Source organism: Fusarium oxysporum, chromosome 13 (assembly GCF_000149955.1).
Source record: "Fusarium oxysporum f. sp. lycopersici 4287 chromosome 13, whole genome shotgun sequence".
NCBI classification, from domain to species: Eukaryota; Fungi; Ascomycota; class Sordariomycetes; order Hypocreales; family Nectriaceae; genus Fusarium; species Fusarium oxysporum.
In genome coordinates this window covers 1,240,235-1,265,079 of record NC_030998.1, presented here as the reverse complement: position 1 = coordinate 1,265,079, position 24,845 = coordinate 1,240,235, and the positions used below count along the sequence as shown (strand labels likewise).

Genomic DNA, 24,845 nt, shown 5'->3' with positions numbered 1-24,845 from the left:
CATCCACGATCTTTCATTGCCCAGTGCCAAGGGCAGAACCACAGACTTTCGTCAGAGCAGCCTGTTATCAAGATGGTGCGCTTGTCAGACATTGGTAAAGTGTTTGTGTTACGCGATTCTCAAAGTCAAAGGGGTATTGGCAAAGCAAAGAGAGAGTTTGGTGATAAGTAGTGAAACTGGTGTAACCGGCTGAATTTATTTTATATAATACATTTCCTCTGAAGACTTTTATTGCCCTTCCCGCCATGTAATAGACTTCGACTGCGCACTCGCATAACACGGCCAATCAGTCCCACCGCTTCCAATGGTTGGTCATCATTCCTAAGTGTCAGCGATCTTTTTCACGCCTTGTGATTGGATCAATGAAGCCCGATGTTCCATCCGGGACATCACCATTCTCCGAACTTTTTTGCGTCGAATAATTGGGCAGACGACTTTGCGGGAATTTGTAGAGGAAACAGAAAAGGATATACAAACAACCCTAGGTCATTGGTATCAATTATATTGAAGCACACGGGTATTAACATCTAATCACTGGAGGTGGCGTTACTAGGAGCTCAATGCTTAGCGAAAAGCATAATCCAGAGTACACATAATTCAGAAGTCTTGAGTCTTTTATATGATCTATGGTGTATGTCCCAACTATCGAATTGATATCACGTCGTTACTTTCCACAACGCAGAGTTCCTCTCAATCATTATCGGGGTAATGGTTGCCCCGACTCTAGGGTGGCGGAGTTGCGGAGTTTTAGGCCAGCCGGCCAGCCGCCTCTAAGACAAGCCATATAGACAACCAGCATCCAATCACTTTCTACCCATTGCGTGCTCAATCTCTTTGAGCGCAGCAAGTACCTTCTCATCATACTGCCTTCGTCCAACAATTTGCAGGTTGATAGGCATGTTGGCGTATTTCTCGGGGCTGTACAAGTCATAGTTGAACTTGTCGTCCTCGTTCTTGGGGACATAGTTTAGATCCTTGAGGTCCTTCTCAGGATCGACTGTTGTTACTGGGAAGACTGCAGCGGGACTGGAGCTCACTGTCAGCGGAGTTTGGCGGAATATTACGAGGGCAACTTACTAGTCAAGCAGGTTCCAGTGTGAAGTGTAGCCCCAGTACCGTGATTGATCATGAGGCGCTGCTGCTCCAGGGAATGGCGGGCACAGAATCACATCAACCTCTCTTCCGTCGTTCTTGCTTGTGTATGACCAAGCGCGAGCATATGCTGCCCGGTAATCATCGCGCTTGGTGCACAGCTAGGAAGCCGTCAGTACTGTCCGACCAATCATGCCAAGTAAACTTACCTCCCAAAGCTCATGCATCGTCAAATCCTTCACGCTGGGTTGCTCCTGAATAATGAACTTTGTCAATGGAAGTACAGGCTCCCCAGCGGCCTCCATGAGCTCAAGAGCCTCCTTGCCTCCATCGGGCCAGTACAATGCTGATAGAATCTCCCATCCCTTCTTGTGATCCAAAGGCTCACAGTCCCAGTCTACAACTTCCATACCAGCCTTGCGACAAGCTTCAGCAACCTCCTTCAGAGCTCTTGTCATGGGAGGATGGGGCTGGACAACACCGTCCCACCACTGAACCGCAACCTTCAGAGGTCTGTCGAATTTGAAAGGAGTCCATGGCTTGGCTGTAAGGGAAGGATCAATGAGCCATGGCTTCTTTGACAAGGCAATTTCCATGAACAGTTCGAGGGACTCGCGATCAACCGTCATCGGTCCAGGTGTTGAGGAAACGGTCTCTTTGCCGACCATGATCGATCGCGCGCCCATGACTGAGATTCGCTTGAGAGTTGGCCTATTAGGGTTTAGCAAACATACCTCTGAGCATGGCTACCATGATAACTCACTTGAAGGCATAGATTCCGTTGTGGGCAGCTGGGCAACGGACACTGCCACCAATATCACCACCAACACCCTATTCAGGTCAGTCGAAAGTTCAGATCACAGACAAAATTACACTTACCAAGATGCTTCCACGGAAGCCGAGCAAAGCTCCCTCGCCACCACTGCTGCCACCAGCCGTCAAATCACGGTTGTAAGGGTTGACTGTCCGCCCATAGATGTTGCTGATGGTCTCAAGATGCATGATAGTTTGAGGTTGAGTAGTCCGCACGTAGAAGACGCAGCCTTCGTCATACAAGTGGTCATAGAGAAGGTTGGAGCCGTGGGCTTTGCCAATCCATGCAACGAATGAGGCATGAGTTGAGACGTTATCCCCAACCATTCCGTGATGCTCCTTAGTGGAAATGGGAAGACCGAAGAGCTTCCCTTTGGGTTCCGGTAGCGAGTCGAGGTACTTGGCTCGCTCAATGGCTTGATCCCACATAAGTTCAACTAAACAGTTGGTCTACTCGAGTCGTTAGCATAGTGTTTGGGTGTAAGTGGGTCATGACTTACAGCAACCTGAGCGAGTGCCGCTCTCCGCAAGAATGCACGTGTCACCTCCTCAACCTTGATCTCTCGCTTACGGAGGACATCGAGCAGCTCGATCACTGAATACTTTTCTGTGATCTCAATCTCACGTGCAGTCAAGACACCTTGAGGAAGGCTTTGAGAGCTGAGAGGAAGCTCATCGGGGATGCCCTGTAGCTTTGGCTCGACCTTGCCAAGGCCGATATCGCGATGTTGTAAGGCAGCTGATACTGTTTCTTTATAAGTTGCCATGATGTCCAGGTTGATCTTATCAGTTGTTAGTGGTGTAGTTGATTAAGGGTGCTAGGAAAAAGGGGCACATACTATAGTCTGTAAGATTAAAAAAGAAGGATGAAAGAAAGAAGGGATAAGTTAAAAGAATGTCAACTGATTACATTCTCCAAGTCATTCAAGTCATGTGGGGTTGGGGTCAGTATCGCCCGTCGGCTTATCCTATGCCGCTATTGGCAGGCCGAGCCGACGATATCCAACCGCTAAACCCCGCATTTGAGCGCCCTTTCCATTGTCAACTTGTCATATCAAATGATAGCCCAAGTTACAGTGCATTCCGCAGATTAGATAACCTGGAATTGGTTGAGGCGTAAGATCCTCACGTGGGGTAGCACCGGGACCCGAGATTGCCGGCGATAAAGAAGCGACACGGCTCCGAGTTTATCGGGTCCCGTACAGTACTCGGGGCTTTGAAGAGCTCGGATAATCCTTCTAGAAAAGGAAATCGTTCCAACTTACGCCGGGTCAAATCACAACCTTCAAATATTTAATAGTATCAACAACTTCTTATGTCCATATCCATTATAGACATCACCCTTTCCCCATTGTTTGGCTGATGGTGCCTTTACCCTGCTGAAGTCAACCACGCAGTTCGCCGTCGGCCGATATATCCGCAGATCTCACTAAAGTCTCACCAAAAGCCAGCCTCATCACGTGGACTTCATCCAAATGTTCAGCTGAGGGTCCAGGCCTACCGCCATGCAAGCCAAAATAGCTTCATCCCCGCACGGGGATCTTCGCCCAGCCGTGCCAAGAACTGACCCAAACATGAACATTCAAAATGGACGGTCTGAGTTCCGCCGTCAATATTATATCCATCATTGACACGTCTATCAAAGTGATAAAATGGTGCTACGACTATGCCGACGAGTTCAAGAACGAGAAGGAGGAGCGCAAAAGACTGCTTTCGGCTGTCTCTGGCCTCAAGTTAGTAGCTGAGAAGGTTAGGCAAATCATCAAGACACCCAGAGGAGAAAGGCTTGAAGCCTCACGAGAGCTTCAGAACACAACAGAAAATGGGAAGAAATCCATGAAAAACCTTGAGGACAAGCTTTGCAAGAGCGGCAAAGTTGCCAGAATTCTCTGGCCACTGAAGAAACAAGGTATTGAGGATGATATACAAGCGATTGAGAAGTGCACGCAGATTATCCACCAGGTACTCCAAATCGATATTGCGTAAGTGTATCCACCTAGAACTCCTCGCGACACCACATCTAATACATTGCTAGTGATATTTTGCTCGATGTAAACCTTCAAGCAAAACTCGCGCAACGCAAAGCAGCGATAGAAAGCCTGCCCCTGGCCGAAGGCGCGGCGTTCGACTCACAGGCTGAGCAGCACAATCCTGGCTGCTTGAAGAACACACGCGTGGCGCTCCTCGCTCAGATAGCAGCATGGATCGAAGATGAAAACGCAAAGACCATCTTCTGGCTGAATGGCATGGCTGGGACTGGCAAATCGACCATATCACGCACAGTCGCTGCATCAGCTCAGAGGAAGGATAAACTTGGAGCAACCTTCTTCTTCAAACAGGGCGAGACAGATCGCGGAAGCTTGACCAAGTTCTTCACCACTTTGGCTCGACATTTGGCTGCCAACCAGCCAGCGTATACAGCGCATCTGGTGGAAATGATCAGCAATGACACCGGTATCTTTGAGAAAACATCTCAAGTACAATTTAAACGCCTGATCATCGATCCACTAGTGGCAAGTGCCAAAAGCCTACCCGACAGTTGTACCATTGCAATCGTTATCGATGCGCTGGATGAGTGCGAGGAAGCCGAGGATATCAAGCTCCTGATTGATTTGCTCTCCCAAACTGCCATTATAGAGAAACCCAAGATCCGTGTTCTAATTACAAGTCGTCCAGAGCTTCCTGTCCGTCTTGGGTTCTCTGCTGTTGAAGGAGCGTTTCAGAACTGCATTCTTCATCAGATGCCACAGAACGTTGTTGAGCAGGATATCGCCACCTACCTTCGGCATGATATGTCAAAGATCAGGAAAGAATGGAATGCCTCTGTGGCAGAAGACCGGAGGATAGATCCTACTTGGCCTGAGAGCAAGGACATCGGGATCCTGGCAAAGAGAGCCGCACCTCTGTTTATCTTTGCAGCTACTATGTGTCGCTTCGTTGGCGATCGGAAACTGGGTAGCCCTGATAAGCAATTGCTAAGGCTTCTTGCTCAGAACAATACGTCAGACACCTCTAGGATGGGCCTAGTCTATTCACCTGCTCTCAATCAACTGATTGCTGGCGCATCTGAGACTGAACGAGAGGATATCCTACGAAGGTTCTTCCGTATTATTGGGACAATCATCTGCCTTGCGAGCCCGTTATCGACTACATCTCTGTCGCGATTTCTCGGAACACCCCGCGATGAGATTGATCTCTTGTTAGACAATCTCCATTCTGTTCTCAGCATCCCTACGACACCCAATCGCCCTGTACGCATGCTGCACCTTTCCTTCCGAGACTACCTCCTAGACCGCTCGAACCGTGCTCAGAACCCATTCTGGATCAGTGAAAAAGGAATGTCGCGACATCTTACCAAGGTTTGCCTTGCAACTATGAAAATTCGTCTGAAGGTCGACATATGCGGAGTACGCTCTCCGGAAACCAAGCCAGCCAACATAACTCGGAAACAAGTAACTACTTGCTTGCCACCGGAAGTGCAATATGCATGCCTTTACTGGAGTCTTCACCTACAGCTTGCGGGGCTGAATGATGATATCATATCGAGCCTAGAAGACTTTTTCAAGAACCGCCTCCTTATGTGGATGGAAGCCTTGATCTTGATGGGTCGGGCATGGCAGATATCGGGTCTTCTCAAAGGCGTTAAAACAGTTCTTCAGGTATGTGGGACTCATGCTAGACGGCGGCAAACACTGACTGGAAGCAGAAAATGCCAAATGACTCCCTGGCAGGCTTCGTTCCTGATGCCCTCCGGTTCCTCCAAGCCAACATCTCGGTAATAAGTTCAACCCCACTACAGATCTACTGTGGATTAGTATTCAACCCCGAGAACAGCATGATCAGGAAGGCAGTCATATCTCAAGTGCCAAAATGGATAAAAAGTAAGCCCTCCGTAGCTGCTGATTGGAATTCATGTCTTCAGGTTCTCGAAGGGCACAAAGAACTTGTGAACGCAGTAGCTTTCAGCCCAGATTCCAAGCTCCTCATATCGACGTCGAACGACAGATCAATCCGAGCATGGCATTGGGATACGGGAGAGTGCATTCACGAGTTCAAAGATCAGCAGAATCCTATCTGTTCATCTGCGATGTCGCCAGATGGCAGAACTGTTGCAACAGCATCTAACAGTGGCATCATTTGCATCTGGAGCCTGACAACAGGTTCATGCTTGGCTACTCTCGGTGCCGAGTTTTCCGACACCATAAGCTCTATAGCATTCTCACCTAATTCAAAATCTATATACACCCTGTCTAGCGATATGGGTGTACGATGCTGGGATGTAGGGACCAAGAGGTGCACTTATGAACTGCCCCCGCGCCCAGGGGCTGTGGGTACAGCAGTGTTCTCCCCTGACTTGAAGTCCATTGCGTTTTGGAGCAGGGACAACAAAGTCGAACTTCGCGATGTTAACACCGGGAAGTCTATCATTGAGCTCACTGGGTACCAGAGACGCGTCAAGGAAGTCACTTTCTCCCCCAACTCGAAGTACATTGCCGTCCTCTCTGACCATTCGACCTTCAGAATATGGGACCGTGACGCTCCTCAGAAATGCCTACACCAGTTCTCTGGCCACAAAAAGAGAATAAAGATGCTTACTTTCTCTCCTAACTCAAAAGCTATCGCATCTGGATCAGACGACAACAGTGTTCGAGTCTGGGATATAGTCCAGGGTATCTCCCTTGCTGAGTCGTTTGGGTTCGGTGATGGCATTGAGAGACTTCTCTTCTCGCCTGATTCGAAATTCCTGACTTCAGCTTCAATGGACTGCACCATGGTAACTTGGAACTGGGCTACGGATGAGTCAGTTGGAATCCTGCAAGGTCACTCGGGACTTGTGACTTCGATGTTGTTCTCGCCTGACTCATCAGTCTTGGCTTCGTTCTCCGTGGATCAAACTATCAGGATATGGGATTGGAAGAAGGGAGTCGATGAGTCAAACCTTCATCATGATTTCGGAAAGGTAGTTTCTCTGCGAATCTCGCCTGATGGAACGCGGGTTGCAACTCTGAGTGCAGACAAGAAGGTTCGTGTCTGGAGCACGGCGACTAGTATTTGTCTGCAAGAACTCGACTGGGGAAAGTATCTTTACCCTGAGTATCCGTTGCTAGGTTCACCAATCCCATTCTTTTCTCATGATTCCGCTATGGTCGGTCTGAGTCCAGTACCCCAGACATCTCGAATATGGAACATTGAGACTGGTGAAGAGGTTCTGGCTATGGATGCATGCCATCCTGCGCAAAAGGTCTATTTGCTTCCCTCTTCCGACTCCCAGAGAGTTGCAGTCGTTCCCCAAGGGAAAGAAGCCTTCTGTATCTGGCATATGAAGGAGGGGAAGTTCGTACTCACACAGGCGCTATCGACCCCAGGGTACGAGGCTTTCAAGATATTGTTCACGCCGGACCTGAAGATCGTGATCGCCTCTTTGCTCGATGTTCATGGGACAGAAACATGTGTCTGGGCTTGGGATTTGACGACTGCGAAGCGTCTTTGGACAAAGTCACTCCCTGGTTTCGGTATGCGGGTTGATAAGTCACCACTTGCTATGTCCATTGATGGCTTCTGTACAGCAGCCATTCTAGGAGAGACTCTTCGAATTTGGCAAACAGAAACAGGTAACATACTGAGGGAGATCTCCATCTCCAGAGTTACCGGAAGTGTTTGTTCGGAGCTGAGCCTCACCGGCCACCTTGTAGGGCTTTTGTTCTCTGAAGACGTCCATATTTGGGAATGGCAAAGCAAAAAGTGTACTCACGAGATCTCGGGACTAGGAGCTGGATCACGTAACTTTCGCATTCTCGGCATTGGTGAATCTATACAAACAAACTTGGGAGAAGCTCCACTCCCTGCAGAATGGAGCCGGGGCCGCTTTACTGTTGAAATGCCATTTTATCCAGAGCTGTCTTTTGATGTCAAGACATGCTGGGTTCAATACCGTGGGAAGGATCTTCTCAGATTGCCTGCTGAATGTCGGGATAGTATTTATGAGGTACATGGGTTCACGCTGGCAGTAGGATGTCAGACAGGAAGGGTCCTGATCATTGGGCTTGACAAGGCGGAACTCGAGAAGTCTATTGGAACACTAAAGCAAGAACCACCGCCACAAAAGATTCGAGAGTATGGTGCCTACCGTGCTTTCGGGTCGAGCCCAACTAGCCCTGCAGATTCTTGGAGTGATGGATGGAATTCTTGAATGGGCAAGTTCCAGGTGTTCAGTTATCATAGAAGATGTCATTATTCTAAGATTGCCTGGCTATTGGTATATGCATATAGCCGTCTCCTGAACGACAGGCCACTTCCTCAAAACAGGGCAAACAAACATCTCAATCTTCATTTCACCAAGTAGAGAAACGATTGTCTATTGAAGAACATCAGAACCTTGCTCAAGGTCAGTCATCGGAAAGTCGCATGTCCTCTAGACTGCTAAAACTCGCTTCCTTTGGCGAGCGGCTTTACCAAAAGACTCTGGTCTGCTTCAGTTCGTATACCCTGCTGAGCAGCTCTCTTAGAGTTCCCAACGCCAGAAGATATGGCCGTGGCAATCTCAGGGGAGACAGAAGGTAGCGACTGCTTCTTCTCATTGGTCTCAGACACCCTGGTGCCCATGTTCCTTATGGTCTTCGATTGTCCCTGTAGGAATGTCAGCTTCATGGAAGGGCGCAGGAATTTCATGTTTCTCCTTACATCTTTCGCTTTCCTCGAAATTTCATCAATTGCCCTCCTGAAAATTCTTGTGTCTCATTTGCTTTCCTACTGATCATTCTCGGATCCATCCCCATGCCACCAAAAGATGAGAGTTCTTCGACCATACGCAGCATTGGGAAAATACTCATTGGCGACATCCGGACCCACATTGAAGCATAGCCGGCAAAGGTCGAGAAGTAGGATCGGATGATGGTAGTGCTGTTGAAGATACACTAGATGAACAGTTAGCAGGGTTCGTGACATATGAAGGTCAACTTAAACTTCGTTGGAAGTCCAACATGGAATACGGCCCAATTTTGTCCCCATCATTGCCGGCCTTGATGGTATCAACATATGCGTTGAGATATTTTTCCGTGACAAATCGAACGGCGACCGAGATGGCGTTGAAGAATCGCACGAGGTCACAGTGTCGGTCTTGATCTTCATTCCCATGATCGCGTTCTAAGATTATCTTTTAGCCAACAGCTCACATACCGGTATCGCCTAGTCAAATGCATACCATTTCCGGGGCAGAGTTCTTGAGACTCTCCATCTTAGCGTTGACATGATTCAGTCTTTCTTGCTGCTCAAACAGAATTCCAGTGGAGTTTTGGTTGGTCTCTCGGGTAGCAGCCAGTGCTTCAGACGCTGCGTGTAGCCTTGTCTTGGCGGATTCGACGACTGCCTGGGCTTGGGCGGTCTTGGCATGAACCTGTACTGTTTCAATATCCATATTACCGCGCTGGCTTGACACAGTGCTCTATTCGACTGTCAGTAATTGCCAATGGAAACTTGGTTAGGGAGACGTACCCCATTCGCAATTGACCCCAGGAAAGACTTGGCGGTAGCGTTCAGTGTGATCACCGTCGCGTAATTACTTAGGAAGTCCCTCTGCCAAGATTTGACAGCCTCGGAGTCCTTGCTAGGTGCAGTGTATCCCATTGACTTGTCAGATTGCTCTACTTCGGTCATAATTCCGTTCGCAATCTGAAAGTGAGTCAGCCTGAAGTTGAACGAAGTAAGAGTGACCTTACCCTGCAAACGGAATCCAAGGCAGACTTGTACTGCTGACTAGGCTCTGAACCGATGCGAGAGAGCCAAAAGACTTCTGCGAATGGGCAAGCATCTTCGCTGCGAAAGTCGCAGCCTGGCCAGTCCTGTCCCAAGCAATACCATCGGTGGTGCCAACAAATGCAGTGCTGAGTAGCTCCCAGTAGATCAAGTCACGCACGACCTGGCTGTAGACAGGATCATCTGCATCCTTGGGCTTACTTGCGCTTGGAGTAGGCATGGCTTGGTTCAGAGCGGTGGCCAAGCTGTCTGCCAGCTTTTCGACAACCTGCCGACCAACGATATCCCAACTGAATACGTTGGCTCAAGTCTTTCGACGTTCGATGTCCGCAGTACTCACCCCTTGGGTAACCCATCAGAAGCTCTTCTGAATGCCTCATTCGCTGCCTCCAAGGATTTCTGGAACTGATTAGTAGAAATCTGCTGCTGGTAGTCGATTGACGCTCCGGCAACAGCTAATTCGATGTCCTTCAAGACTTGCTGGTCTTCTGAAGTTGGTTCCGCTGCGACACAGGCCCGATGGAGCTCGCAAGCATGGTTAATCCAGTCTCTAAACTTGCCGTCAATCTCTTTGGAGGAATTCAAGCGGTCCAGAGATGCATAATTCCAAGACTACATCTCCCGTCCAAGCAGCCTTCTAGCACCTTCTGGGTCGGAGAGTGTTTCAAGGACATTTTCAAACTAGGAAAGTCAGAAAGACGAATCAACAATGGTATTCGCACTTAATCTCCCATAGACAGTCTCAGAAAACATGTTGATCTTGCTCATCTGTTTTTCGGTCTCCATAGAGGCAAATCGACCTAGGTCGACACACTTCGAGAGGTTGGTGTGGAGCTTGACTCCGGCAAAGTCACTGAACCGAGTTAGGTTTCGTTCTATGACTTCTACAATGAGAATATGACAAATACCTCAAGTGCTTGAATCCTTCTTTGGGTGGTGCAAAGCTGGTGTTGGCCTTCTGAGAGCCAGTAGCGACAGCACAAGCACCGAGAGCATTTAGCGCCACTGGAACTGGCGTGAGAATATTTTCCCATCGGTATTGGAACGACAGAGAGGCTTTTGACTCTCCAGACATGCGACCGACTACATCGAAGCCCTCTCTCCTCGTGAGGACTTCGACTTGCCGTTGGTTGAGAGCTAATTTGATACGGGATGGCTTTGTACAATGAGTTCAGTAGGCTTGAATGCTTTGGATAAATAGTGGAAAGGTAAGGTGGCAAGCTTGAGATTCGCAATGGGATAGGACAAGGCCAAGTCTTTATACTTGCTATAGAACTCTATTATGAATAAGATGTGCACTTATGGGCAACAGCAGATATCTTGTACTTAAGTCTCTCCCACGTAAAATCAGTACTTCTGGGCTGCGCACTATAGCACATGCAGAGAGCTTCCAGACTCTCCCCTTCGCCTATCGCAGTTCTATACCCCTTGCTTACTCTAGATTCAGCTATGAACGATTGGAAAGTCCCTCATCATCCGTTCAATCACGAGAATTCTCAGCTGCCAAAGATCCCCGCGCCAAGATAATCTATGCATAAGGCTGGCTTGGATCCGAATACTGAGCGATCGTTGGCCGACATGGCTCGCTGATCTTCCGAAAAAGGATGTTTGCATCAATTCGGCGATCCGGACCTGCAATTGAGGCCTTTAGTATTCAAATGAGGAGCTGGAAAGCCAAGGTTAATACATTTATGTGTGTCCAGCTAACCTTGGCGGGGATGCAGTTCGTACTATCAGTCAATAGTCTTGCGCACGGCTCCACATTGAGTTAACTTGTTTCAGAGCTGCACGAAGGCGGGCTATCGTCTCGTCAGCTGATTGATAGACCTGATAATATTCAGCCGGAGGGAGAAGCTATGATATGTCGCATGTGAAGTGTTTAGGCCGCTTCTTTGCATGCGGGCGAATTCCAGCAGCTGCAGCGGGAAATCGATCGTGCGTTGGAGCAAACGAAAATGGATTGGGAGAACGGCCGGCGTCAGACGGAGCAATATCAACAAGATGTTGAAAGATGTTCTCGTCAGATGGAGGATGCTTCTAATGCTCTCCGTCAAGCACACGATGACGTGCCTGACATCGGCAACCAGATTGGGGTGATGTTCTCGGTGAGATTGATCAATCTGCGAAGCAAGCTAGCACTGATGCAAGTTGCAGTTTTTAGGGCCTGCTTGGGCTGAGATGGAAAACCACCAGCGGAGAATTGAAGAAGCGAGAGACAGAGTGAATGCGGCGCAGTACCGACTACAGAATGCTCATAGCGCTCTCATGCAGGTTGTGAACCAGCAGAACGAACTCAATACCAGACGTGCCGCTGTTGAGCAAGTGGCACAGCAACTTCCAGTCCTCCAGGCAACAACTGATGAGCTCAACAAGCAATCCGCTGCACTAATGGCTGGATTCACTGAGCTTAGGGAGAAAGCAACAAAGTTGACACTCCTCATGAACGACATGAAGAATGGAGCCAGAGACACGGGTGCCCAATCATGGGATAAGGATAGGTTTGCTGAGGGCATTCTCAGACTTTGCCAGATGGCACTTATTGATGGTCGTGTTTGCGACGAAGTCGAGACCATCACTAATGATATTTCTAGTGGATAATATGGCCAGACTGTGCCAGGTAGTGTTGCCGACCTCTTGGCTAAAGTTGGACAGCTTGCTAGGATGTAGCTCAGAAGTCTATCACTGGGTAGAGGGATGGAAGACATGTATAGTAATCGTGTCGTTACGCAGCTTTTGAATAATTACAAGGATAATATCTATCTATAGCATCTATACAAGTCCATTTGATCACCCATAGAGCGGCCCGCTCCACAAGCGCATCCAGAACCATGATCTTAACTAGGAAGCAATGGAGAGGGGCTAAGCGCCAACGTTGAGATAGGCTTGGGGCGTAAGGTATAAACTTGTTTGGTTGCCATCCATAGCACATACGACCATACCTGCAGGAAAATACGGGATCCCGTCCGCTCTCCCATAGTCAAGCCTGTAAGGGGCGGATCAGTAGTTGGGTCGGTGACGACCAGCGAATCCCCGCTGTTGTATGTTTTGCATTTTTGCCGAACCTCTTTAACAATAGCTTTACATTTTGTTTTTTTATCATCTATTGTGATATGTATAGCCTCAGCTCAGTGGTTGGTTGTCTTGGCTGGCTGAACAAGATGCGGACACAGAGTAGTGTTTGCAATTGCCGCTTTTGCTGTGCCGCAAGCCTTTGAGGAGGGTGTGTATTATAGAAAAAGAAGAGCAGGTTCTTTGCTATCTGCATTAGTCTAGCTGCCTGTGTTAACTTTCGCATCGCAATTCGTCACATAGTTGAAGGGGATGGAATACCATGCTCCTAGTCATAGGCAGCCTGGTTTATTCAAAAGTCCTCAACGTTAGTAAAGCTCAGTGGCCCAAATTCGCACAGATAGTAATATGCATTAAGACATTCCTCGGGCATTTAGACTCCATCGACAATATCTAGAGATGAAATATTAATATGGAACTCATATCGAACCCTGCGATGCAGGCAATGCATAGGTTCACAGTATTGCGTAATACAGCGGTGAAAGCAAATGTCCTTGGACTCCTTACTTTGGGTGAAGTTCGTAGATAGCACGGTTCTACTTGCTTTGGTCATGATCTGACGAATTAGATTGTAATTTCATGCTCAACCAACAGCACCTTGCATAATGTAACCAATAGCCCATTCCTCTGTTCCGAACGAGTCATTTCAACCTCTTTCAATCTTACGGTCATGAAAACAGCCTATACAATGGTAATGGAACGCTGACCATGGCAATAACTGATCTGTCACTCAACCTTCATACTCTATGCGTGTGCATGATGTTATGGCTGTTGGTAGCAAAGATAGTTGAAAAGTACCGATGGGGCCGAGATAGCCGTGCCGTAGTATCCGAATTCACAACCAACACGAACAAAATCAGCTCAGATATGCAACTAACCAGTCGCTGCCTAAAGCAGGATCTGCGCCTGAATCATTCTTATCAAGTTCGAGTGTTCACGTTCCAAGCATTCTCTCGACAGAACCGTCCAGAGTTCGTGTGCATCGTTACTTTAAGCAACTCAGATCTATAAACAAAATGGTATTTGTCTTCCTTAAAGCCCTCTTAGACCTGGCCTTTGGCAGCAGCTTGGGCTCGACCGACACCTTCAAGTATGGCGACAGGGACGGTAACCTATTCCTCGATGTTTCGATATCCGAAGCTCAAAGCGATCGCCCCGAATGGGGGCTCGTCGAGCCTCGGACGAGCGACTATATTGCAGCCCTTCAAGAGAATAGATACGGGGACGCAATATGGGCGCGCTATCAAATGTTCGGCGGTACTTCGAATGGCACCTACCTAGAGTATCCCCAATGGACAGTCCGCGAAGCCATCGAGGAGGACGCTATTGGATACCGACTTCATGCACGAGACGATTGGAACTACGCCATGACTATCTATGCCAAGTCAAGCAGGAATATACAGAGTGATATACTTGACCTTATGTTTGATGTCGACCGCAGGAGCTACTATCGACTATGTAAGTTCGCAAAACTTCTCAGAATCTCATTCGATACGTCGTCAGCTAACAAGATGTATAGTTAGAGACCAGGCTCGGTTGCATAAACGTTTTCAACAAAGTGAACACATCCTTCCAGATTGCGACTGCAAGGAGACTGCTCGGAGCGCAGTTGACTCTGTTGTGGAGCTTAAGTAGTCGGTTTGATCCACCTTTGCTTCGAGATGTGAAGCATAATGAGAGAACTTGTAAATTCACGTTTCGGCTTTTCTGTTCAGATATCGCTCTTTACCATGCTTCAAAGATTACGGGACTTTATGTATGCATCTCCAAACCAGTCTGGCAGCTTGGTCGAGCAGTTACTTAGATACAAATTGACGGCACTCACACGAGGTTTCTGTTTATGCTCTCAGCTCGGTCATTTGATAACTTACTCCATTTCGAAGTGCTCCACGTTTTGATAGGTCTCAGGCTATACATCAGTATCTAGACTTACCGGGTATAACATGACTCGAGTACTATTGATCAATCTGTGGAGACTTCAGTATAAAGGACAAATTCCCAGACTCTACCTGTCTTTATTTAGAATTAATCTGGTGACATTGAAGCTGAGCTCGTCTGAAGATATGGTGCCATCCGACTCCATGCAGCGCATATGACTGCTACTTCAGGCAAGGTTCCAGAATTGCTAGATTTTGTCTTCCGATACCGACCTGTTGGTCACATCATCCAAGGCAGGGGCTGTGGTTATCCGGATATCTTATCAGAAACAACCGACGCGGCCATTCAACAAATCTCATTCGTTGGATCTGTTGCCAATTCAAAGTGTCAACCTCCCATTTTGCCAAAATTGGACATCTCAGATTTTACGATACAACGACAATTCACATCCAAGCCATCAAGCCAACCGTTTCATAGGTTATATTGTACATTCTCTTTGATTTTTATTATGAGAAGCTAATACGCCGTTGCACAAATGTCTAAAATCAATGACGTCCCCTTTCTTCAAACCTTAAAATGTCGGATCCTCCTCCTTGATGGGCTTCAAATCGCCCTGACCCTTGAACACCTCCAGAATCTTAGCCTGCTCCGTCAAAATGAATCTATCGGTTTGTTTTCCAATGTTTGCCAACTCCTTCCACCTATTGAAATCGGTTGGGTTTCTCTTATCGCCATGCGCCTCCTCAGCATGTTCCCAATGACCCTTTGAGAAGCCCAACATGCCGCTGATTGTCTTGTTTGTGATGTCGTAAACAAGAGATACAATAGTTCCAGTCTCTTCGAGCCAGTTGATCTGCCATAGCTCTCCTGGCCGAACGCATTGGTATGCTACGGTTTGGTAGTTGATACGGCCAGCCATTGGGCCGCCATGGATGGCGTAGACGACTCGATCGTCGGAGAAGAACCAGATTTCATAGCGCCATTTCTCTGGGTTTCCTTCAGCGTCTGTGGCGTCATAGTCGTAGATAAGATGAGTGTTGAGGATGTCCTTCTCAAAGCTTGGGTGAAGAGGCGTGTTTGTTTGATAGCGTGGCAGAGACATGACGAGTATTAAAGGCTTTTGATACAAATTCGAATATTCTGGAGTAATTACAGAAGACAATATGAGACATCTCTAGACCGCTGCCAAGTATTTATACTCTGCGAGATCGCCTCGCTTGAGTGGCTCGATCTCTTGGTACGACGGAATGCAATCGTAGCATCATCCATCCTCTCGGGAAACGCGGACAGTAAGTTCCCACTAAAAGTGCCAAGCGGATCAATAGGGAGCAAGGATCAGTTTGCTAACGTGTGTATCCGGGAATCGATCTCAAGACGAGATCCATTATAAACTCAATTGATATCGTATGATGTCACCACGGGACTAGCAAAAGCATCCACAAAGCCACCGCAGATTCCGCCATCGACCTCGGTCTGATGATGTCGGCAGTGGGAGTCGGTAGCACAGAATAACCTCATAAATTGAGTGGTGTGCACTTTATTCGATGTCTCGTACAAGGCGGAACGTCACCCATGGCCCGAGATATTTCTTCTGCCACCAGTTCAGGCTGCGAATATTAACAGGTTCACGGCACTTCAGTATTACGCAACTCACAAGCTCTTTCGGCCTGCAATACGAGGATGCAGGGCCCAACTTCCTCCAACTACGGCCAGATGCCGTCTGGTCCATAAAGTCGGCTAGGGAACTATGTCAGAACAGAACGACATAGAAACCTCTTGAGAATGGATCGACAAAGCTCACCACTATATCCAGGATAAACATCCATGGGCTTGAATCCAGGTTGCGGCGCGAATAGAGTTCTTGTCGAATCAGCCGCACCTCCAGTGTCACCCAGACCGCAAAGATCATCCTTATGAGTAATTCCCATTGGATGGAAATTTTGAAAACCAGAATTCATGTCCGATAAATCAACAAAAATGGCCTTTGGATCGGTATGGAATTGATGGTTCACTTTGCTGTCCAGGGCTTTGCGACGACGCTCGACATGCTCGTGGATACTCCGTAATTCGTGGAGCGTCGGTGAGCAAGCACCAGCCCGTTGAGCATATCGCTCTACCTCATCGAAAGAGGCCACCACAGGCCAATCAAGTGCCTACGACAACGGAACAGGTCCCCAGACAGTCTTGATACTGTGACGAGCGACGAACGTGGTGTACTCTTCATCACTTCGGGCATCTCGCGTCTTGCTCCAAGTTGCGGGGATCTAAGGCTCCTTAACGTCTACGAGGTACTTAGCATACTCTCCGTTACTGACTGGTCGACCTTGTACCTTGATCGGTGAGACAGTGATCTCGTACGGCTCGCGCTCATTGTCCCACGCAAAGAATCTGTTTGGGCCATCGTCGCTCTCAGGGTCATGGTACCCGATATTGAAATCTGCTTGGGCTCTTCTATCCATGGATTTTGAAGGCGTTGTGAAGTAGCTTCTTTTGCGAGCTTTGCAAAGTCTGGCCTGGGCACATCAGGAGGGGGCAGAATGTTGGGACTTTGAATGGTCATGACAGGAACGTTTCAGCGTGAAGACCTACAAGTCCTTAGTCATCGGGAAATCCTATAGTAAGCTCAAATCCATCTCATGCTCAAATACGATCCATAGAGCTCGTCCAATGCAGCGGTCTGTGTAGGGTTTCTCACTTTCATAGAGCGCCATGATACGTGCTTTCACATGCTCGCGATATTGAAGAATGTCTTCAAGACATAGGAAAACGTCTGGGAGTTCACTATGATCATGAAATTTAGAAGGATTATCAACATCAGGATCTATACCGCGCTCAAAAATCTGATGATAATATGCTGGTTCGGTGGGCTTGCTGTTCGTTGCTCGCGTAAGAGGAATATCCTCACTAAGTCCAGTATTAGCTAAGGTTTGAGATGAAATAGTGGGTGTCTGACAAGGTTGGCATATGGCCAAGGTAGGACAGCAACGGGTTCCGCAGAGGAATTGGTTGTTCCATCAACGCATCGGGCGGTATCATCTTGGTCGTGGCAAGATCCCAGACGCTCCATAGCTGTTTCCATTCAGCCAGCGGAGGCACCGGGGCTGGAACATACTGCTATGGTTTCAGCAGGAAGCTATATGGGTTTTTAGATTCCATTGTGATTTTATGATGAAATCAACTAAATGAGAGGTGCGATGATGCGTAGTGATATGTTAAGCTCTCGGGCTCTCGGCGTGACCTGTAGTAGCAACGCCATCATCTACCAACCTCCCTAGTAACAGCTTAGCCATGAAGCTAAGATACGGCTTATTCCTCCTTTCTAGATCTAGATTAGCCTAGTATTCTAGAGCTACTTATCTAAAGCATAAGACTTCTGATAGGCCCTCTAGTAGTTATTACCTATACTGATGTTAATAAGTAAAAGGACTTAGTATCAGGACTGTGGTATTATTAGACCGGTAAAGGCAGGTTATATGCAAGGTAAATACGTTTAAATGATTCTTAGACTTTATTCGTTAAGCAGCTAGTTGATAACAAATTGGCGGAAAATTATTATGAGGCATCATGACTGCAACTGGATCTATTTGACATTAGCGGCGGCGATTAATCGCCATCTTATCTCAATAAGAACTCCGATTACTTGAACTACTCAACGCCGGGTATATCCGATACAGCCTCAGCAACTCATTAAAGACTTCCTATCACACAAACCTCGAGGCGATGATGGCAATGCGTCGCTAAACAGGCGTTCCCTCTCTATCTGAGGTGCAAATAGGTCTTCATGCGCCACTCGACGCACGTCTGGGTGGATTGTTGAGGGTGGTCTTCATCTGCCTATTGGAATGCCAAGTAGTTGATATTTGACATGACTATTGGTTGAATGACTTGAGATTAATCTATCCTCACAACATCGAGTAACAGGGGCATGTATCGGCCACTTGTTGCGTCCTTACAACCCATTGTAAGCGCAGGTATCTCTCGGGGTTCGAATCGGCCTCCTACAATTGACAACCACCTACCCTTGCTTCTAAGCCATCAGAACGAAACCTTTCGAGGAAAGATCTGACAGAGTCCGCTTCTTCGGGGATTCCGAATCCGTTTGAGAAACTTCAAGGCCAGTGTGAGCCATGCGAAATATGGTTTGTCATAAGGCATGAGTGCCATATTCAAATCCTCACACCAAGGGGAAAAGTCGCCCAGGACCGCGATAGCGAACAGAGACTTGCATGAAGTTGTCTCCTTTAGTGATCTGTTATTTTCAACGGTCTTCGACGCGGCGACACTGGCGATAGCAGAAAACGTATAGATTTGCGAAGAAAGGCGCGTTATCGTATTCGGGCCAAGGTCTAGGCTCGGGTTGACATTCGGGCATATTACTCTCTGTGAATGACCCTCGTGATACAGACTCGGAAAACGCAGGAAGAAACAGTTCTGTTCCGTCTTCTTCCTTATAATTGCTAATTCGCGATATCTAGTAATGCGGAGGAGGCGGAACAAGACAAAGTCCAGCCATAAAGATCGGTGTATGATGTGGGTTGACTAAGAGTGAAATCATGAGGCTGCTTATAGCACTAGGCATTTATTCCGAGTTGGTGGGATGCTTTTTGATGACAGATCATGGAATCATACCATTATGTCGTAGGTATTTAAAGACTGCGTTTGCGCATCTCCGCGGGAATCAGCATCTCCAAGGAATGACACGCTCGGTCTTCAGGTCATCAAATTTGATTGTGCATTTTTCTAAAATGTAATATGAAGAAACAAAATAACTTTGCTAAGGAGAAAATTGCGGAATGGTATCTGTAGTAACTCATACTTCAACAACTGGAGTAAAGAGCAATTTGGTTTAGGTTTTAATGCAGACACAGTCCATAAAGTAGGAAGAAGGCCAACTTCTTTGCATGGCCGTGAACTCCCGAACAGTACGACCATAGACGCATTGACAAGTAATGATGCAGATATTTGTAACACCCACTGCAGATGCCTGACAATCCGACTCGCCCGCCCGATTGCCCATGCAGCGGAAATGCCATCTTCAAGCATAAGCCGATCGGAACATGTTTGGAAATCAATTGCATCTCGTGATCTCATCGAATACGGATGAATATGGAATACTTCAAGCCCCATACTCCACATCTGATTTTCGCTTCCATGAAATATAACCTTCTGGCATCGCTTCCGCCATTCCCATCACCATGGCTACTACAAAGCTTCAATTCGCACTCCGCAACAAAAGAGCACTCTTTGGTCTACAGCGTTTCAGCAGAACCTACACTATGGCATCTGACGCACCGAGCTTCCCTTTCTCGCGCGCCTCTGGCCCCGAGCCACCCGCCGAGTTCGCCAAACTTCGAGCTACGAATCCCATTTCCCAAGTCAAGCTTTTTGACGGCTCTCTCGCCTGGCTCGTCACTAAGCACAAAGATGTCTGCTTCGTAGCTACTTCCGACAAGCTCTCCAAGGTATGATCTGATATGACCTGATGGGCCTTACTGGTTCTAACCTTGCTCAAGGTCCGCACTCGCCAAGGCTTCCCTGAGCTTAACGCCGGTGGAAAACAAGCAGCCAAGGCAAAGCCGACATTTGTCGACATGGATCCCCCAGAGCACATGCAGCAGAGGTAAGCACCTTACATCCTTGCTCTCTAGATGAACAGGGCTGACGCAGATTGAAGGAGCATGGTGGAGCCAACCTTTACCCCCGAAGCTGTCAAGAATTTGCAGCCTTACATCCAGAAGACTGTCGATGATCTACTGGAGCAGATGAAGCAGAAGGGATGTGCCAATGGTCCAGTTGACCTTGTCAAAGAGTTTGCTCTCCCTGTCCCCTCCTATGTAAGTCACGGCAGACGATTCTTGAAAGGACATGTCTCATATCGGTCTAGATCATCTACACACTTCTCGGAGTTCCCTTCAAGGATCTCGAGTATCTTACGCAGCAGAATGCCATTCGTACAAATGGTAGCTCCACTGCCCGAGAAGCCTCTGCCGCCAACCAGTAGGTCCAACTAGGGGCCACCCGAGCATGTTCAGGTCTGACAATTAACAGGGAGCTTCTTGACTACCTTGCAACTCTAGTCGAGCAGCGTCTCGTAGAACCGAAGGATGATATAATCAGTAAGCTCTGCACTGAGCAAGTCAAGCCTGGAAATATCGACAAGTCCGACGCTGTCCAGATTGCTTTCTTGCTTCTGGTCGCCGGCAACGCTACCATGGTCAACATGATAGCCCTGGTATGCAATTCTGTTCTGATTTTTTCTGCTCATTTGTTAATACATTTTAGGGCGTCGCAACTCTGGCTCAGCACCCTGATCAGCTGGCGCAACTCAAGGCCAACCCATCCCTTGCGCCCCAGTTTGTCGAGGAGCTCTGTCGCTACCACACTGCGTCTGCACTCGCCATCAAGCGCACTGCCAAGGAGGATGTCATGATCGGCGACAAGGCAAGTACAACCCCTTATGCTATAGGCATAGAAGAGTGCTGACCCCATGCCAGCTCGTCCGTGCAAACGAAGGCATTATCGCATCCAACCAGTCAGCCAACAGGGACGAAGAAGTCTTCGAGAATCCTGATGAGTTCGACATGAACCGCAAGTGGCCTACTCAAGATCCTCTTGGCTTTGGCTTCGGTGATCACAGATGTATCGCCGAGCATCTGGCAAAGGCTGAGCTTACAACTGTGTTCTGTACGTATACATACCTTCAATGTTTGGTGTAACTGTCAACTAACATCTTGCAGCAACGCTATATCAGAAGTTTCCAGATCTCAAGGTTGCTGTTCCATTGGAAAAGATCAACTATACCCCTCTGGACAGGGATGTCGGAATCGTGGATCTGCCTGTCACTTTCTGAGAATATCCAGAGTAGTGGATATAGCCGTTTTCGTATATAGCTCTGATTAGCACCCGAATAAATTGTCTCAGCTCTACTTACGTCGACCTGCGAACCGTGGTTGAAACGATTCCTGTTTCTTCAGACTACATCACTGTCTAAACGACTTTACTGTAGAAATGTTAAATGAATCAATGAGTCCAAATGTTAATGCAGTAGTGATTCTACCTTGACGTATTAATATTATTTTATTATAAAGGGTTAAAGGCTAGCTTCTTGGATTTCTTGGACACTAACAGTCAAGACCCTATGACATTCCGGCATTTATAGCCTGCCTTCACCACTTAGTTAGAAGGTCCTGTCACTCTCTCCATCTCCCACCACCACTGTAGTTTCAACAGTCTTGGTGATGCCATGCGGTTCCGGGAATGTCGCCAGATGAACTTGTGATCCGTTGTTGTTCTCGTTGCTCTCTAGGTCTTTACCATCTTTGCCCATTCTACTCATGAGGTTGCTTCCGCGGGTTGGTACAGGCGGGCCGGTGGTCACAACTACACGGGACGTAAGACCATAGTTTGTTGGGTTGGACTTGTCCCGACTGCTAGAATACCATCCCTCTCCTTGGCTACGCGAGTTACCTCGAACGACCTTCGAGATGAGGTTTGCCATAAGCAGTTCTATGTAGAGCTTGACGATGTATGCAAGAGGCGCGAATTGGACGTATCTGCTCTGATGTCAGGTAGAGTTCGCTCATAGTACTCGATAGACTTACAGGTAAGGATCTGGTAGACTAAGGAACCCCAGAAGAAGGACGTCCATCGATGTCGAGATAAACACCATTCCAGCGTTGAAGTTGAACAATCTCCAGTATTTATTCAGGCCATCGGCAATCAGACGATACCGCACCAGGTATAAGAAGTACATGTTGAGTGCCAAGTCGATGATGAGGAAGAACGTCTTCTCACACTTCTCGAATATCATATTCGTATGCTTTTGCGAAGGTGTAGCAGTGTCGAGGTGTGCAACCGTGAAGATGTAGCAGACAGCGCCATTGACAAACAGAATGCAGACTACAAGCCCCCACTTCAGGTGTCTCGCTCGGCGTCGATTCGTCATGATCAAGGACACTCGGTTGGCGATGATCTGAGGGAGTAGTTGCGTCTGGATCGACCATAGGATGACGGTAGCGAGGAGAAAGCCCAGGCTGTTGAACGTGATAAGCAAGGGAGGCAACGAGAGGCGGCGACAGAGTACTCACTTTCCAGGGATGATGCCATTGAGGTAGAGGAATGTGATAAGAGCAAAGACGAAATTGACCACGGCCTCGGTCCAGATCATGTACAGGTAGGCATTGTGAAGGCTGTGAGTACGTTTGTAGATGGCTCTGGTCTGTGATACGGCCTTTGCAAACGTAAAGATGAAGACGCCGAGGAACAACCCATAGTAAACTGATGCCAGATCGATCATGCTGGGCAGTCTGAAAGACAAATGATGGAAGGACACCAGGGTCAGGATGCGGTATGATCAGAACTATATACCTACGGCCCTTTCCCAAGATCCAGCTGCAGGTAGCTTTCGTATCGTGCATAGGCCCAATTTAAATTGACTTTGCTAACGCCTGTGCCAAATCTTCAGCAAAATTCAGCTGTTCACCCTGTTTCTTGGTAGATAATGATTGTCACCGCTAAGGAGCAGAGTCAGAACACTAGGTAGCCAAGAGTAAACGGTGGCTTGAAGATCTACGAGCGCTAGCCCTCAAGATGGGAAGTGCTTGGGAGCAATGCCGGTGACACCCCACATAATTGACTTTACCAAGCATGAATGGGCCCGTGTTGAACCCCAGATTGTTGAAGAACCTAGAAACGAATGTCGTCGGTAATCTCTGCGAGTCAGCAAGACATCTTCAAGGTCTAGGATGTGGTCCCCCCGACTCCCCTGGACGATCAACAGGGAGCTTGTGATACGTAAGAACTGACAAAGATAAACTGCAGGGAATTCGCGATTGGCAGATGTTGTGAAGATCAGCGCAGGGACAAGGTGCGTCCACTAACGCTGGAATTACAGAAAATGCGTGGCTTGAATATCGCCTCATCATTAGCCAAAGTTTCGCTCGACTTGAATTCAATTTCCAGTAGCTTGAAACGATAAACATCTTTCCAGTTGCTATACTAATTGCCGGCTCAACGCTGAGCGTACCGCGACGCACAGGCACCTCCTGAAACCCCAGTCCAGCGAGCAAGGCGCTAACAAAAGGTTTAAACCTCGAATCAATACGGAGCAATTATAGGGCTGTCCATGTAACCCTCTGATCTGGTGTGACCTGAGCTATGTTGGATCGCGCTGGGAGCGCTTCCGTTTGATGAAACTATCGATCTTGATCATCACGGCATGTTGTTTTACCGAAGGTCAGTGCAAACACGATCGTTTTAGGCAATTTTGTCCACGACCCGTTGTGACAACGCGGACGGATCCAGTATTGAACTCTACCATAACTTTGATCAATTGAATGGTCTTCACCATAGATATCTGGATAGTTCACTGAACTTCGACTCTACTCCAATTTTCAAGCTTCTCAAGGATATATTTACACCAACTCCGTAACGACTCGGCCCGTCGCGAAGCCTCTAAAAACAACTATCTCAATTGCCGGTCCCGCATCACTCTACTGCACCGTTGGTCAAACAACGATACATTCTCATAGTCGTATAACTGCTCAATCATTTTGCTTACGACATGTGATGGCGCGGTCTCGCAAGCTTGTCTCAATATATAGCCCTGTCGATCCCTGGCTCACATGTTTTCCTTAGCACGCAACCGTCACCCCTAGCCTCGGAAACACTCCAGGGGTTCATGATTTTGTCTGTGCTGACCTGCAGAACTTGGGGCCCCTATCATATCCCAGCAAATTAGAGGCTTCTAGGCAGACGCGGTTGAGACTTGGGAATCGGCGAATGGGGATTGTTCCTGGCGGCTGTTCAGTGCCGAAGTGCATTATATGCTAGCGACAAAGCGATCAAGACTAGAGGTGTAGCGCACGAATGAACCTCAGCTTTGGAGTAAGGTGTTGCCATTTCTCTCAATTATAAGGAGATTCATGATACGATTTTGGGGCCCAAAGCTTCATTTAACGCCTCAGCCTTGTATACACGGTAGAGAGTTGATCGGAACTTGGTGATGAATGTTCCAGGTCATTCTATGAACCGACCTCTTACTCGTTTTTGGGTCAATAGTCTTACATTACTGCTCGGAAGATAAACGTAGTGACGTGGCTTTCCTCATTTTAAAAAGAAAATCCCTTTCCTTTGACATAGTGTCCGCATACAACGCTGGGTCGCTGGCTTTGCTCTTCTTCATGTCTGAGAGCCGCTACCGGGAAGGGATTCGTTTGAAGTCAGGAGGGGGAACAGATATA

General features: G+C 47.9%; 11 protein-coding genes and 1 non-coding gene across 13 annotated transcripts in view; 5 read left to right on the top strand and 7 right to left on the bottom strand.

The window, feature by feature from the left end:
• The window catches only part of FOXG_12358 (uncharacterized protein), a gene marked incomplete at its 5' end in the record, with an annotated part of 1,037 nt that extends 945 nt beyond the window's left edge, over positions 1–92 (bottom strand). The window contains one exon of the mRNA XM_018392123.1: positions 47–92. Within this exon, the coding sequence (XP_018250922.1) occupies positions 47–92 (46 nt within the window). The remainder of the gene's footprint in view (positions 1–46) is intronic.
• A 472-nt stretch (positions 93–564) lies between these two features.
• On the bottom strand, positions 565–2,803 carry FOXG_12357 (uncharacterized protein). Of its 2 annotated transcripts, XM_018392121.1 has the most exons (7): positions 2,745–2,803; positions 2,406–2,687; positions 1,972–2,355; positions 1,856–1,923; positions 1,302–1,803; positions 1,078–1,253; positions 565–1,026 (listed from the first exon to the last, which is right to left on the bottom strand). In XM_018392121.1, the coding sequence occupies exons 2-7, from the start codon at positions 2,670–2,672 to the stop codon at positions 804–806; spliced, it is 1,620 nt and encodes a 539-aa protein (XP_018250920.1). In that variant the 5' UTR covers positions 2,673–2,687; positions 2,745–2,803; the 3' UTR covers positions 565–803. The 2 variants fall into 2 exon arrangements, with proteins under 2 accessions (XP_018250920.1, XP_018250921.1); XM_018392122.1 differs by lacking the exon at positions 2,745–2,803 and having other exon boundaries at positions 2,406–2,734.
• A 540-nt stretch (positions 2,804–3,343) lies between these two features.
• On the top strand, positions 3,344–9,318 carry FOXG_12356 (uncharacterized protein). Its single transcript, XM_018392120.1, has 3 exons — positions 3,344–3,887; positions 3,941–5,564; positions 5,612–9,318. Exons 1-3 carry the CDS (start codon positions 3,493–3,495, stop codon positions 8,093–8,095), a joined length of 4,503 nt encoding a protein of 1,500 aa, XP_018250919.1. The 5' UTR covers positions 3,344–3,492; the 3' UTR covers positions 8,096–9,318.
• FOXG_12355 (uncharacterized protein) lies at positions 8,326–10,732 on the bottom strand (the record flags this gene model as incomplete). Its single annotated transcript, XM_018392119.1, has 10 exons — positions 8,326–8,532; positions 8,587–8,599; positions 8,657–8,819; positions 8,869–9,058; positions 9,107–9,346; positions 9,397–9,573; positions 9,659–9,947; positions 9,998–10,269; positions 10,366–10,510; positions 10,566–10,732. The coding sequence occupies 10 exons, from the start codon at positions 10,730–10,732 to the stop codon at positions 8,326–8,328; spliced, it is 1,863 nt and encodes a 620-aa protein (XP_018250918.1).
• An 880-nt stretch (positions 10,733–11,612) lies between these two features.
• Positions 11,613–12,255, top strand: FOXG_12354 (uncharacterized protein; the record flags this gene model as incomplete). The annotated part of the gene is made up of 2 exons (XM_018392118.1): positions 11,613–11,762; positions 11,812–12,255. The coding sequence occupies 2 exons, from the start codon at positions 11,613–11,615 to the stop codon at positions 12,253–12,255; spliced, it is 594 nt and encodes a 197-aa protein (XP_018250917.1).
• A 331-nt stretch (positions 12,256–12,586) lies between these two features.
• Positions 12,587–12,702, top strand: FOXG_20724. Its single transcript, XR_001936415.1, has one exon. It is a non-coding gene; the product is annotated as a 5S ribosomal RNA (ribosomal RNA).
• An 872-nt stretch (positions 12,703–13,574) lies between these two features.
• On the top strand, positions 13,575–14,730 carry FOXG_12353 (uncharacterized protein). Its single transcript, XM_018392117.1, has 2 exons — positions 13,575–14,184; positions 14,246–14,730. Exons 1-2 carry the CDS (start codon positions 13,743–13,745, stop codon positions 14,359–14,361), a joined length of 558 nt encoding a protein of 185 aa, XP_018250916.1. The 5' UTR covers positions 13,575–13,742; the 3' UTR covers positions 14,362–14,730.
• A 445-nt stretch (positions 14,731–15,175) lies between these two features.
• FOXG_12352 (uncharacterized protein) lies at positions 15,176–15,706 on the bottom strand (the record flags this gene model as incomplete). The annotated part of the gene is made up of 1 exon (XM_018392116.1): positions 15,176–15,706. One exon carries the CDS (start codon positions 15,704–15,706, stop codon positions 15,176–15,178), a length of 531 nt encoding a protein of 176 aa, XP_018250915.1.
• A 500-nt stretch (positions 15,707–16,206) lies between these two features.
• FOXG_12351 (uncharacterized protein) lies at positions 16,207–16,532 on the bottom strand (the record flags this gene model as incomplete). Its single annotated transcript, XM_018392115.1, has 2 exons — positions 16,207–16,211; positions 16,406–16,532. The coding sequence occupies 2 exons, from the start codon at positions 16,530–16,532 to the stop codon at positions 16,207–16,209; spliced, it is 132 nt and encodes a 43-aa protein (XP_018250914.1).
• Positions 16,533–16,868: 336 nt separating this feature from the next.
• On the bottom strand, positions 16,869–17,640 carry FOXG_20723 (uncharacterized protein; the record flags this gene model as incomplete). Its single annotated transcript, XM_018401032.1, has 3 exons — positions 16,869–17,117; positions 17,253–17,508; positions 17,558–17,640. The coding sequence occupies 3 exons, from the start codon at positions 17,638–17,640 to the stop codon at positions 16,869–16,871; spliced, it is 588 nt and encodes a 195-aa protein (XP_018250913.1).
• Positions 17,641–17,948: 308 nt separating this feature from the next.
• Positions 17,949–21,637, top strand: FOXG_12350 (cytochrome P450 55A1). The gene is made up of 8 exons (XM_018392114.1): positions 17,949–20,066; positions 20,118–20,224; positions 20,279–20,438; positions 20,489–20,601; positions 20,653–20,836; positions 20,887–21,045; positions 21,099–21,288; positions 21,342–21,637. The coding sequence occupies exons 1-8, from the start codon at positions 19,800–19,802 to the stop codon at positions 21,452–21,454; spliced, it is 1,293 nt and encodes a 430-aa protein (XP_018250912.1). The 5' UTR covers positions 17,949–19,799; the 3' UTR covers positions 21,455–21,637.
• A 144-nt stretch (positions 21,638–21,781) lies between these two features.
• FOXG_12349 (uncharacterized protein) lies at positions 21,782–22,900 on the bottom strand (the record flags this gene model as incomplete). The annotated part of the gene is made up of 3 exons (XM_018392113.1): positions 21,782–22,157; positions 22,206–22,637; positions 22,692–22,900. 3 exons carry the CDS (start codon positions 22,898–22,900, stop codon positions 21,782–21,784), a joined length of 1,017 nt encoding a protein of 338 aa, XP_018250911.1.
• Between the last annotated feature and the right edge of the window lie 1,945 nt (positions 22,901–24,845).